Here is a 15,424-nt window from a genome sequence, read left to right as displayed (position 1 = left end):
CACCCACTCGCCGAAAACCAAAGTGGATTTAGAACCAAACGATCCACCATTTACCAGCTAATTAGGCTTAAAGCCAGCGTCAAACTTGCCTTAAATTCCAAACGGAAAAGAAATAGGAACCTAATTGCGATATTTCTAGACCTCTATAAAGCATTTGATATGGTCTGGACTAAAGGCCTAATCTCCAAATTCAGAAAATATGACACAACAGGACACATGTAACGATGGATTTCAAACTTCCTAACGGGGAGACAAATCAAAACCAGAGTAGGTGACGCACTCTCCGAGACCTATACTCTGGACAACGGAACTCCCCAGGGAAGCGTGATAAGTCCCACGCTATTCAATGTCATGATCAATAACCTCGGCAATAATATTACCAACAAAACAGTAGATCTATCCCAATTTGCAGATGATAGCGGAATTTGCAAAGCATGCAGCCCCTACAACCTAAACAACATCAGCCAATTACAACAAAGCCTGAACGCCAGCGGCAAATGGGTAGACAACTGGGGATTTCAAATATCAGATACCAAAACCGAAGGAATGCATTTCTCCCCAACGAATAAGAGACCTACCACACACCCCAAACTTTACCTACAAAACACAGAAATCCAATTTGTTAAAGAAACATACTTCTTGGGAATGCTCCTGACCGAAACTCTCAACTGGAAGCCACACATAAGTACCCTAACCAAAAAATGCCAACAAGGCATCAACGATTTAAAAATCAGTAAGGAGACAACGTTGGGAGATAACCAACAAACAATGCTCATGCTCTACAATCATTAATCGGGGCTAAAGTGGACTTCGGTTGCTAAGTGTATGCCTCTGCAAACAATGCTTTGCTCCAAAAATTAAACAACATACAGTATAAAGTACTCAGACTATACATGGGGACTAAACCTAACACCTCGCGTGAGGAACTACAAATACTAACAGGAGATTTACCACTGCACCTTAGACGAGAAGAAGAAATATTCAGATATGCCACCAGAAACTCAATACACAAAGACACCAACCAACTAAAATAACGATCAAAAAGTGCAACACGCCGTTCAATCAAAAACTAGTTCCAAACCCCCAGTAAGTAAAAGAATACATACACTTTGTTAAGAAATTGAACTACCAGGGATTCAGCTGAACAACACAAAATCAATGATCTTAATCCTTGAAGAAGAAAAAAAAAACACCAAAAAAAAAAAAAAAACAGAATGCCAAGAACTTCGGATCCAAATTGCAAAACCCGCTAAAAACCTTAACAGCAATAAAAAAGTCCTCGATGAAACCTACTCTGGATTTCTTAAAATCTACACAGATGGATCCAAATCAAAAGAACTAAACAGGACAGCAGCTGCAGTAGTAATACCGGAACACCAATTCGAATTCGGCGCCAGACTCCCCGACGGATGCTCCATCTACAAAGCAGAATTCTGGGCAATAAATGGAGCACTTAGATTAAAACCCAAAACTACAGCCAGTACGTCATTATACTCAACCTAGCAGAATTCACATGAGACATTATGATATCATTTCTCTATAACTCGATTGATCGTTTCTGGTACACAGAATCTGTGTTTCCTACATTAAACTAAATATTTGATAATCACTAATGAGTTGTCCAGAAGCTGATTTGAAAACATGTAAATGATTGCAACATATCTGATCAGATTCGCAATCACTTACAACCTCTCCCTCAAAATATAAATGTTAAATAAATGTAGTTTAAGTTGAAGGGTTGGCAAAGATTGTCAGAGTTCAAGTAGAAAATATATATTTCTTTAAAATCTATAATATATAAGATACTCTTGCTAATTAGAGAAACTTAATCTACTATCTTGTCTCCAATATCATCAGCATTTTCAAAATCTAAAACTAATTTTAAGTCCTGTAAATAATCATTTAATTAATTTGCATAAACACAAATGCCTGTTCTTACTTACATAGACCATAAAGCTAGACCTGTTAAACCAAATGATTAATGCCCATAAGACCATGGGGTGAGTGTACTGTAATGATTCTGCTTGTATTGTTTTAGACTGCCGAAGCAGAACATTTCTTGAAATGTGGATTCTATCCAATATAGACATGTACAAGACTAGAAAACTGGAAAACAGTTGAATCATATCAAATACCCCTACTAAAATACATTTGGTGCTCATTCGCATTATTAGATACGTTAAGCTTGATACAACATTTAAGACGGAGATTTCATTCACAACACTGTATATTATTTGTACCTTTTCTTTTTGTAATTTATGGAAATAAATTATATTTTCAATTATACACACGTTGTTGGTTTTTCCCTCTTTCTATTTTAAGACCTACAAATATTACATTTAGTTAAAGTGTTATTCTTAGATTCATAACTGATGTTTAGTACGGATCTAGACAGGTAAAAAGGACTGGCGGATTGTGAGACGCAAAGTGAATGAAATTGTAATTTTGGAAAACAATTAATGTTTCTTGTTAAAACATGTTCAGTGTTTTTCCAGAGTCACGTTTATCGCAGCTGGCCTCTGTTGCACACTGTTAAATATTGTCGGTTGACTGTTGTAAAAAAAAAACTGTTGTTGATGTAACGTTAAAGCTGACTGACTGCTGTAAAGCACGTACGTGTTGTTATAATGTTGATTTTGACCATTGTTGGCTTGCCCAATATCACGTTGATGTTTTCAGTCAACATCACTGTAATACTCGTGCCCACATCTCTGCCAAACAAAGTTAACAAATCTCAGAATGTATTAACCGTGTAATATGCTCGACCTTTTATAAATTGCTTAATATTAAATATAATACGGTTGATGAAATAATATTTCTTTAATGCTTTATTTGGAGTCCCCTTGAAATTGTGGTAAAATAATTGTCACACATAAAGCATCCTTTTTCCCCTTTCATTTACTGGCTTTTTTGTTGTTGGTGGTGGTGTTTTTAAGCAATTTTAAAAGTGTCGAGTTAAGTGTCGCTTGCCATCCGACTTGTCTGCTCTTAGGTCATGTTACATCATGCTACATATAACTATTCTCCTCCATTGTTAGTGAAGGTACTGACTCGGTACTTTTGTTTCCTACGAGTCAATGTGAAGTTACCAACGAATCATTGCAGCTTCAGAGTGACATTTGCAAACTAACTGTTATGGGAGTTACATAACTGTTATGCTTATGACGTTACTGACTAACCAGTAGGGAGACAGCTTTACTACGATCGGAACATCGATAGGCCATCTCATTCAGGTGGTGACGAAACCTCTGAGGAAGTTTTAGAAATTCACATCATTTTGATGTGTTTGGTGATTCGTCTTTTTTGGAGTACACATCATATGTTACAATAGTTCGGGTGCGAGGGACAGTTTTTGTGCCCAAATTTAATGTTACATACACCTGTCTAATATAAAAATTTATAAAAAGATAAAATACATGAGTGAGGTCAGAAAGGTCCAAATGTTTGGATAGGTATATTAAAGGAACATATACAGATATAATTCACTTGATCTGACAAGTCACTGGAAATTCATAGAATAAAAGGTTGATGCACCCAACCCCCAAATTTTTCAAGCAGTTTTGAGAACACGTGCTGCTCACAGTGCAATCACAAATCTTCTCCCTGTGTGATAATTTTGAAATACATTATGTACTTAATAGTTTGATGCTATTCAAAATGGTTGTCATCCAGTCAGTTTTTGAGCTACTTACCTTGAACAACGTGTCTACTACTACATGTAGCGGGGCACCTAGGGTTCTAAAGCGCTCACCGATACGGATCATTGCCATCTCACCTCTGTCTGTGTGGGTTCGAGTCTCAGGTTCGGCCAATGTGGGTATCTGCGAAAGCTTGAAATATGCTTCACGTGGGTCGGTGGTTCTTTCCGGTGTTTCCCGTGTTCTTCCTCTATTATTTATCCTAGTTGCCATGTCTAGCCTATAGTGTGCTGAAAAATGGCGTTTAAGCCTACAACATCAACAGCAGCAACAACAGCAAAGTTATAAGTAGCTAGCTCTGGTTTCTAGCCGACTATTGGTATTTCAACTTGATACATACCGTGCAATGACCATATGATTAGCACGTGCCTCATTAACACACCACAAGCCAGAAAGACCAAAGACCAAATTCACAAATATATCCATACCTTTAATTATTGCACAGTAATAGCTCAGAAAGTCACACCATACCCTTCAGTTAAGAAATTTGCACGAAACTGTCCCCTGCAACCTATGGCCGAGATTGATCCGATTGTTACTTTGTCTCCTTCCGCTGTTATATTGCTGCTCAGGAAGGAAAGTAGTTCAGCATATAAATCTCATTGGCGACGATTGCATTAGTGGTTTATTTCTCAACTTGACGTAAAATGCCAAAGATATTCCGAATGAGGTTTATAATTTAACTTTGAAAACCAACTGTTATAGGAATATTGTCACTTATGTGCGAATGACGTCACTGACTAACCAGTAAATTAAGCCGCGGTTGTGGTGACGATATATTTCTACTGGATGCGCGACCGCACATCGTCATTTACATCAACAAATGAGTTACCAATTGAACTATGTTGACGTGATTAAGGCGACATGACAAAAATTATAAACTTAGGTTGTTGTATTGTGACAGTAAGTCAATATAGATATACCAATTTATGTTTATCTAAACAAATTGCAATTTATAGCGTGCCTTGTTGACGTAACTGACGTTGCCTTCATCGCTTTTACTACAGAAATATCTCAAGTAAATTGCAGATTAATACTTCCACAGATATTTGCCAATTTAGGACGAGCACCAGCGAGAAAAGCAACCACGTAACAATTATACTGTGAAAAAAGGAGGTTGATTTTTTTCATGTTTGGAACAAACTTGTTTACTGAATAGTGACAGCATCACCGACACCAACCAGCTTAGCCAAAGAATAAAGTTGCACAATAGAAAAGTTTCAATATTACTATGTTTCTAAGACAAGTCAGTAAAATTTCAAAATAAAAGGCATCCTTCAATCTAATAAAAGCCATGATATTGAAGCGATACCTGCCAATATATTTCTTTATAAACTTTAACGAAACTTAAATGGGCACTAATTACTCACATCAAATTTATAGTAACTGTTCCAAAATCTACTGGCCTGGGCGCTTTTGGACAAACGGTACTAATTGTATGGTAAAATGGGAACCAGTCGGGAAATGGTTGGAAAAATGGGAACCAGTCAGGAAATGGGTAAAAATTGGAACCAGTCTTGAAATGGGTGGAAAAATGGGAACCAGTCTGGAAATGGGTGGGAAAATGGGAACCAGTCTGGAAATGGGTGGGAAAATAGGAACCCCTCTGGAAATGGGTGAAAAAAATTGAAACCAGTCTGGAAATGGGTGGAAAAATGGGAACCAGTCTGGAAATAGGTGAATAATTGGGAACCAGTCTGGAAATGGGTGGAAAAATGGGAACCAGTCTGGAAATGGGGTGAAGACAAAATAGAGTATATATGGATTAGCCTGCCCAGGATTGGTTGATAATGAAAAATATTTTGTAGGAAAAGGGATCTTTTGAAAGCTTATCCTAGTTGTAAGTGGAAAAAGAGATATTATCTTATTGATGGAATATCAGTCCTTTAACAGTCTTGAGTTTGGAACACGCATTACTGAAATTAGCACCTGACTCTTTGGTGCGGATTAGAAAGCAGATGTTTCAAGCACCTGTAGGTCTAGAAAATGCCGCGGCTCATATCTGGTTTCATTTGATACTTATATATATATATATATATATATATATATATATATATATATATATATATATATATATGTGTGTGTGTGTGAGTGTGTGTGTGTGTGTGTGTGTGTGATCGTGAGCACTCAGAAATTTAAAATTATTGAATTTGTAATATCATGGTGGTTGCATATATTTGCTCTAGGAGCTAAACTAGTACCATGAGTCCTATAGAGACATATGATTAGAAAAGACACAAACTGGCAAAAAATGAACAATAACACCGTACAATATGATCTGTCGAAACCTTTGATAAAAGGCCAAAATAAGTATTTCAACACCGTGCAAAGGGAGGCTAAGCAAAGATCTGATGAAGGAAGCAGTACGAAAGGATAAGTTGAAGCTGACCTCTTAAAATAGAAATAAAAAGAAAATCTTCAACGTATACACTTCATCCAGACATCCCAACGAATACACTTCATCCAGACATCCCAACGTATACACTTCATCCAGACATCCCAACGTATACACTTCATTCAGACATCCCAACGTATACACTTCATCCAGACATCCCAACGTATACACTTCATCCAGACATCCCAACGTATACACTTCATCCAGACATCTCAACGAATACACTTCATCCAGACATTCCAACGTATACACTTCATCCAGACATCCCAACGTATACACTTCATCCAGACATCCCATAGGTGTGAATCGTTCCAAATTACCGGCAGAATTGAAGTGTGTGAACCTCTCATACTATCTTCATTCATAAACCAGTGTAACGCAGTGCCAGCAGAAATTTGTCTGGATACATTTTTGTCACATCGAGACTGAAGCCACCTTCAAACAAAATATCCAACAGCACATCTGAGCCCTGAAGGGGACATAATTAAAATACTTGCCTACACATGACAGAAATAAACAAAGTTAAGATGGAAAGATACGCATTCTTTGTTGTACCTTAATTTGCAGAACAGAAAATGTGACCTATCTCATCACATCTAGAATATATGGCATAAAGAAAAATGCGGTGTCTATGGCATGCAGTATGTTAGAAAAATGTGTGTATGACATGCAGCATGTTGGAGAAATACAATGTATATGTTTCATGTATATCTATACTTTTTGTAACTCATACCACATTTTTCATCTAATTTTTGTAATTTTTATTAATGGTTGTACGTTGTACAGATTTGTTAGATTTTGTCTACGTGACTAGGGTCTGTATTAGAAATATTAAGAGCTTAAAAATACAAAGGATCTATGAATAGATGCTTACATATGCGTTGACAATTACTAATGATAATCCTAATAATCAGACTTGATGACGAATTTCGGTTAATTACTCATTGGCTGGTGGAGTTTGGACGGTTCTAGAAGGATTAAGTTAGTTCCCATTTGTTGGGCTAGATCACATGAATAGACGATTTCGAAATATCTTGAGTAGTAATATCCTTACGAGGTTATGTTGTGAAATATAATCGTAATTTGATGGTATATTTAAGGAGAAAATTGAGCAATCAGATTAAATCCTATTTTGGAGTCATCCTCAACTTTTGCATTCCTGTTGTAAGTTTGAGACGTGTTTTATGTTATACTGAGATATTATTCGAGAGGAAAACATTTGTTTGGACTGTTCAGTGGAACTAGAAAGTGTTCATTATTCTGGACTATAATATTATTCTTTAACTGTTGTGAATTATTCAGACTCCTGGCGTACCAGTACATTTCCAAATTTGGAATTAATACTGAACATTTAATTTTTTTACTTTCAAAGAACTTTTCCAAGTTTTGTTTGGATTCACTTGATAATACTCTAAGTTCCTCTCAAGTTTTCATGTGCAGCATTGACCACTAAACTGTTTGCTAAGTTTGACAAAACTTGTTTGGTTTCGCTTCTTTCTATTTCTTAGTTTATGACCACAGAGTCGTAGCAATATGGCATGCAACATGTTGGACAAATGAAGTTGTATGTGGCACGCAGTGTGTTGGACAAACGCAATGTTATGTGGCACGTAGTATGCTGAAGAAATGCAGCGCATAAAGCACGTTTGGACAAATGCCGTATATGTGGCATAAGGTATGTTGGCAAAATGGAATAATTTAGTAGAAGGATCGGTCTCCGCAGATCCGAATGAATGACCAAAAGGTTGAAGATATAAGTCTGGTGAATGAAAATTTTCTATTCACTAGTCACACTTTCAACGATATCGTCAGTATCGGAAATTGCCCTCAATCTTTACTGGAATCTAGAAGCTAGGGCAGAAAAGGAGACATATTTGATTCCAGGATCTAATTACAATTTTACATAAATAGGGAATCAAGAAATACGTACCATATTGAAATAATATACGTATTGACATGTGGTCCAATCGTTATTCACACATGGTATTATCGTTTGTTCGTCACTGTTCTTTTTCAGTTATTATTGTCTATAAATGATTTCGTAAAAATGATGTTGTTGTTATGGGTTTAACCCCATTTTCAAGACATGATAGGCTATACATAGCGGCCAGTATATATGGTGGAGGAAGAACCCGGGAAAACCCCGGGAAAAATCAGAGACCCACGGGACGCTACTGGCAGACTTTCTCATATACCCACGTAGGCCGAGCCCGACATTCTAACCCACATGGACGAAGATGAGATGTCAGTGATCTCAAAAGGTGGGTTTCTTAGAAAACTCAGCCACCGTGAACCACCGTAAATATATGTAAAACATTTAGTATAAGATGTGAAATTCTTTATAATTGCGTCATTTATGTCTTAATTGTATCGTGTGTGTTTGTTTGTGTGTGTATCTGTGTGCTTTTGTAATTTGTTGCTAATAACTAGATAGGTTGTTGTGTGCCGTATGACTTGTAATTAAATTAAAAAACCTTTCTTTATTGATACACTCACCATACTCTTAGATCGTTGCGGAACCTGTGTCAGATTATAGTACGATCTAATTGATTGACCCATGTTAAAGAACAAATCACAGAAAACTTTTATTAGAGACTAAATGTTAGTTTTGATCAAAACACTTACGTGTGTAACACATGTAATAATAATAATAAAACGTTGACCCATTTTTATAATGTAAAGCATTGTCATTTTCACCTATTTATTTACAATGTTGACCTATATATATATATATATATATATATATATATATATATATATATATACCATGTATGTTTAATTTTTCTCAAGTCACTGTACTAGAAAATGTGACTAGAGAAAAACTAAACATACATGATCAAAACAAAACGTGCGAAACAGAGAAAGTAATTTATCTCATCACATGTAAGATCTATAGCTTTCAGTATGTAGGAGAAACTGAAAAGCTACACAAAAGGATCAACCTTCATAGATCTGAATGGATGAAAAAGAAGCTGTACAGAACACTTCTCCTCTCCTGGTCACATCTCAGTGACATAACACTTATTGCAGTTGCTCACAACCCCAACTGGAGTCCCCAAACTAGAAAAGAAAAGGAATCTTACTGGATACGCCGCCTTAGAACACTGAAACGAAGCGGTTTAAACCAAGAAGACTAGAAAAAGATATTCTTGCACAAATACAATTATCTTTTACAGCCGACAAATTTTCTTTTAAATAATTCTCTGAATTTGCTTAAATAGCATATGACTACTATAACAATTAAATATCCGGGATATAATTTGCACTTACATAAATTTATATAAAATAACAGATGTCGTTATGGCTCATCAGTTTGTACGTCAATACAAATATGTTCCAGTATCAGCAACAAGTTCAAATAAACTAGATGACACATAACAGAGTTAAAAGGTTGAATTCCTGTAAAAACAGTCACGCAAAGTTTCGCAAAAATAGTCTTTTTTTCTCTGTTTTATTAGTTTGTCTTGTCTATGTTTTGTATTTACCTTTGAAAAGGACTCATTAAAGAGTCGAAAGCACTCATGCCAGCCAGATACTAGTTTCGCCTTTTTTATTGTCAGTTATTGCATTTATCTTAATCAATCCCCGACACACTTGAAAAGATTGTTATTCGCCATATGATTTGTATTCTTTACACACACACACACACACACACACACACACACACACAAATACGCCATGGAGTTACACACACCTGATTTGCATGGATACAATCTCAAGATATTGCTACAATGTTGACATGTTATTACAACGTACACACATTGTGTGCATGTATATATATATATATATATATATATATATATATATATATATATATATATATATATTGCAGGCACGTGCAACCAAAGGTCTGCGGCTAAGTTTAATCCGCTTATTTACATCATAGGGTGTGGTCTTAAAAATCACTTGTCCAAAATACGCCATGGAGGGAGTTAAACATGCCTGATTTGTTGTTTATAATTTTGATCTGTTATTACAATGTAAAGACATTGCTAAATTCACTTTTTCAGAACAAATCCTATTTCATTTTCAGCGCAAATGAACATTACCTTCTCGCGGCCCCAAAGTATCTGAGATTTGGCGTGGATGAACCATTGTCAGTGAGCTACCATGGAAATGGACAACTGGATGTGACGATTCTCCTTCGTCACAGGATCAAAGAATTCTCAGTTCGTCAGGTTACCCTTCGACCAGGTGAATACATTATCATACTTCACTGTGTTACGTCGTAGCAGGACTGCCTTAAAAACACTGCTTGTGATAATTGTCAGTAGAAGAAACAACTTTGACCTGGATCTGCGGGGCATCATGCAATTTGCAAATATACACTATTTGTTATCGTGTGCATGATACACACTAGTCCTACATGTAATACATAGCACATATTGATTTTGTTTAGGTGCTATGTCTTACTATCCAAATAAAGGCCTTGTATAGCATGTTCCGTTGTTGTTGACATCGAAATGAGTAATCAAAGTTTCAGGAACATCAAATACACTTGGCAACCTATATTGACACTTCCACCAATTTATGTGTAATTAATATACTTACTGTGCTGTCTTTATCCTGGCGGAATGAAAATATGATACTAGCAAACGGACGCATTTTCACGTTCCGTTGTCATACATTTGAATTTGTTGCAATGCTACAGTAGTCGAGGTATGCCGAAGTAAGTTCAAGTAGGTACATGTAGGGGATAAGTTTCTTGAACGAAATGAACCGTTGCTTACAGTTCAAATAAGCATAATATATTTTAATTCGTTTCGTTAAAGAATAATATTTCAACTTAGCCCGATTTCGGCATTCCCGGCTTTCCTCGCTTTCCAGGCAACTGAAATGTAGGCCAACGAAACTTGAAAATAGGTCCATTTCTTTTGTGATAATTTTAATTTGTTAGAGAAAATACATCAGAGTAAGTAAAGTCTGACTAAAATATTATGACTTTATTTTGTAGAAAAGCGACGTTATTTTAGTTGTCAGTTGTTTGAAATATTCCTGAAAATTTGACTTTCGTAACGATGTTAGTCGACATCGAAACACGCTACACAGCGCCGTTAGTTAGGCTGTAAGACCTTGACGCCCACAACATAAATATCATCGACAAGTATCACATGTAGGACTAGATACACACACGAATACGTTACTAAATCTACCCCTTGAGCTCTCTTTCAACTATTAGAGATTGTTTTTAACGTTATTTGTGATGCCCATAATACACGAATACACGTTAGCTCTTTCGAACATACTTCCTTGATAGTGGGTAAACATTTATAGTGTTGAAAGAAAACAACAAAACAACATGATCAACAGGAGCATCAGCAACAACAACAATAACATAATAATAATAATAATAATAATAATACGAGACTTAGCAAATTTGCTGTTATCATTACTGTATGACATATTCACTGTCAACATTTATGTTAATGTTAACTTTTATAAAGAATCTTGTGTTCCAGAAACTCGTATCGTCTTTTATTCGGAGACTTATTTATTTTTATACTTGCTTAAGCAATGTTACCGCTCGGGGTTACTAGACAGCAGTTCAAAGAACTCACCCCTTTCCCAAGTGGGTCATATTTATGCATGCAGTCCAACTGAAAAAAAGCCCGGTATATCGTGAAACCTATTTCATTTACACTGACAAATATTGCTGTGCAGTTGCATCTCCTCAAACGTAATTCAGCCTATGAAAGGTAGATCGCTTTGACATTATTTTCACGATATAGTGAAGTTTGTATTTTCAATTATGAGTCTCTTACACCTCAGTAATACTGGAGCCCATTTCACCTCACTCGCTTGGAAGCATCTCAGTCATACTGGAGCCCATTTCAACTCACTCGCTTGGAAGCACCTCAGTCATACTGGAGCATGTTTCACCTCAGTCACTTGGAAGCATCTCAGTAATACAGGAGCCCATTTCACCTCACTCGCTTGGAAGCATTTCAGTAATAATGGAGCCCATTTCACCTCACTCGCTTGAAAGCGCCTCAGTAATACTGGAACCCATTTCACCTCACTCGATTGGAAGCATCTCAGTAATACTGGAGCCCATTTCACCTCACTCGATTGGAAGCATCTCAGTAATAGAAGTTCAAACATCATAAGAGTGTGATAATGTGGCCTACTTTGTACAACTGGGTGATTTTCGTATTTCCATATATTCTTTCCTCGTACCATCACTTAAATTTTTGGTCTCAACATTCTATCATATTATAGCCCGGCGGGAGTGAAAGAAGAAGAACTGAGCGAGAATACTGGGGAGAAACAGAACAATACGAGCTCCCTTTGACAAGAAAATAACAAATTTAATCAGGACAAATTAAAACGGTAATTCAAATTCAAGTTAGATTATGTAAGTAGAATTTAATAGTTGTGAACAATTTGGATTTACTACTTCATCATAACGAGAGGTGAAAGAGCGCAATATCCACTTTTGATTTTTTAGCCTTCATTCACTTTGACCGTATATCAACGTCTCCTAGTTCAACGTTCCAAACACTAGGTTCTGCCCCTTCATGGACTTCCTGGTCCTTTTACTCTTACCTCGTCCTTCTTTCTTTCTTTCACGTACTCCTATCTTCAGACTGTCTCGTCCTTCACTCCGAAAGCTGTTCCTCGTCGCTGTATTTTCACGCAGGACGTGCGCGTCCTAGCACTAAACATGCCTTTCATTTTACATGACGACCCACTGGTCCCTTTCTTTTGAATGAATCTTGACTTAGTAATAATAATAATAATAATAGACCCCCCACAACAAAAATACTACCTTGTGCGAACAATTAACATCAATTTTGTATGTATTCTAAAGCTGTTCGGAAAGGCTGTATGGATCCTAACGCTGTTCGGAAAGGCTGTATGGATCCTAAAGCTCCTCATAAAGATTATATGTATCCTAAAGCCATCCAGAAAGGTTGTATTCATCCTAACGCTATTCGAAAAGGCTGTATGGATCCAAAACCCGTTAATAAAAGATGCAAACATCCTAAAGGCCATCGTTCCAAAGTTCTCCATTTGGAGCAGACAATGTAAATAATAATTCTTATGAAGGCCACCCAAAGAAAGGAAAAACAAAGAAAAATACGTAACGGCTAACTTGTTTGAAGACACTCTGCTAGCGTAAAAGTCCATGAAAAATAATGCTACATCACGGAGAGTCGAAGCTAACTCCGGGTTCAAATGTTCAAAGGAGAATTAACTTTCTGGACGCGTTTTAAAAATATTGCTCAGAGATGGACTGTCGTAGGATTTTCTTTTTTCACAACGTTGTTCAGCAACATGAATTTACCCTAGATGACATTTCCTTCCGTGTCTTTCTGCTGCTTCTTCAATGTGAAAAAATACTCACACTCTACCCTCCAAAATCAGCATTAGTATGGAGCCTAGTACAGCTTGAGAGAAGAAATATGTTTGGATATCAAATACAAATCATGGAAAGTTCTTACTTTTATAAATGGACCAAGAAATATGCACACGATAGCAAATTTAAAAAATGAAAAGACATCCAGTTATGATTTTCATAAACTGCAGTCCAAATCTAACTTTGCTTTTACAATGAAGTAAATATTTTGCAACATGTTTGGTGGAGAATATCGAAATTAAAAAGCAGGTGAAACCTGGCCTTGCATTCTTATATTGTTTACAACGGATGCATATCATACGCTGCATGCTGAGATAATGTTACTAACTGCTCATATTGCGACAGTGTGTGTGTGTAACCATCTGTAGAAAGGGTGTCATATTTGACTCCCTCCTCTATTTGAAGGGGGGGGGGAGGCGAAGGTTAAATGTACAAATATTTCAATTGGAATGGCATTTTAAAATATGTTTGGACAAAACTTTTCATATGCATTCATAGCAGGGATATATATATATATATATATATATATATATATATATATATATATATATATATATATATATATATATATATATATATATATATAATACAAATAATACTAACACATAGGTTTGCATTTTTTTAAAATTCTCTAACCAGTATGATAGTATTACTTGTATTAAATATTAATTCTGCCTAGCATTATCAAGCAAACTCGATTAATAGCACTTTCCGTTTTGTTTGGTATATGACGGGTTTCGCATTTTGACCCCATAGGCCACTGTCTTGGACTGAGGTTGTCGATTCTGCTCATTCACTGTCATCTTAATATTCTGCAAATTGCAACACAAATTTATGTTTGCCTGAACTCTACATTTTCATGAGTCAGTATTCAAATCAAATGTTTCCTTCGTATTTTATTTACGTTCTGGGCAAGCGACATAAGCATTAACTTGCTCAGCAAATTTGTTCAGTGATTTTGGACTGGTAGTTAACGGATATATTTAGTCTTGACAACATGAATCATTATATTCAACATGACCTATATGCATATGTTTTACTAACTTACAAAAACACGGTGTGACATCGATTGTAACTGTCTGGCAGCAATGGCGGCACAGGCGACGTCAACAAGGTTTCAGATTTTGTGCTATAGATTTTGCAAGTCGGATAGGTGGAATACATCAACCCATGCACACAGGTAAGACATCAGGTGCACGAAGACACTAAGACATCTCGTACCACAAAACACACGTGATGTGAAAAGAACCGAGGGATAAATGCAATCGGATTTTGAAGCTTAAATGCTTATACTGGCATCGTTATTTTCATTTGAATTGGAAAGCTCTTTAATCCATCTTTATTTTTAATTCCAGGAATCCCACAACTTGTGAATATGCAGGTCACAAGAGAAGACTTGGGACTGGATGATAAAAATACAGTTAAGCCCAGATTTGTTAACTTGGTGGTCAAATCACGACTTGCAAGGTCCAGTGGAGAGGACACGATCAAAATGTTGATCAGTTACAATACTGGATATCTCTTCATCCAGACGGACAAACCCATCTACTCGCCTGGATTTGACAGACCGACAAAAGGTCTGCCGTTACTAGTCTCGACTTTTTCTTAATTACTGCTGAGACACACTGTATGTAAATAATGTGTCCAAGGCTACCATTATCATCCACTAGAGTTTTAGCTTATCTTATGGCCCTGCGTCTGTTGCTTTTAAACACATGCGTGATATTTATAATTTCAAAAGTTGTATCAATACAAATGTATATAAAAATGGCAGAGAGCACTCTGACATACAGTTAGTTTGTTTTCTAAAACATTTGAGGATCCGTCATCAAAAGAAGTTGTCAAAAATAGAATTAAAAATAAAGTAACTATTTGCAACTTCGTTAATGCCTCTCGTGAAAATTTTATCCAATTTGAGCGAAATGATTAAAGGCATTTCACCTCAGGTTGGTGCCTCTTGGCTTGCGGTCG

The 15,424-nt window shown here is 36.4% G+C and overlaps 1 protein-coding gene across 1 annotated transcript in view; it reads left to right on the top strand.

Moving 5' to 3' along the window:
- The window catches only part of LOC149801208 (complement C3-like), a 346,536-nt gene that overhangs the window by 9,708 nt on the left and 321,404 nt on the right, over positions 1 to 15,424 (top strand). The window contains exons 2-3 of the mRNA XM_089955247.1: positions 10,127 to 10,287; positions 14,809 to 15,030. Coding sequence (XP_089811373.1) covers positions 10,127 to 10,287; positions 14,809 to 15,030 — 383 coding nt within the window. The remainder of the gene's footprint in view (positions 1 to 10,126; positions 10,288 to 14,808; positions 15,031 to 15,424) is intronic.

The sequence above is a fragment of the Sinohyriopsis cumingii genome, chromosome 4, assembly GCF_028554795.1.
Source record: "Sinohyriopsis cumingii isolate HCF-2022 chromosome 4, ASM2855479v2, whole genome shotgun sequence".
Lineage (NCBI taxonomy): Eukaryota > Metazoa > Mollusca > Bivalvia > Unionida > Unionidae > Sinohyriopsis > Sinohyriopsis cumingii.
This window is presented reverse-complemented; position numbering and strand designations above follow the sequence as displayed.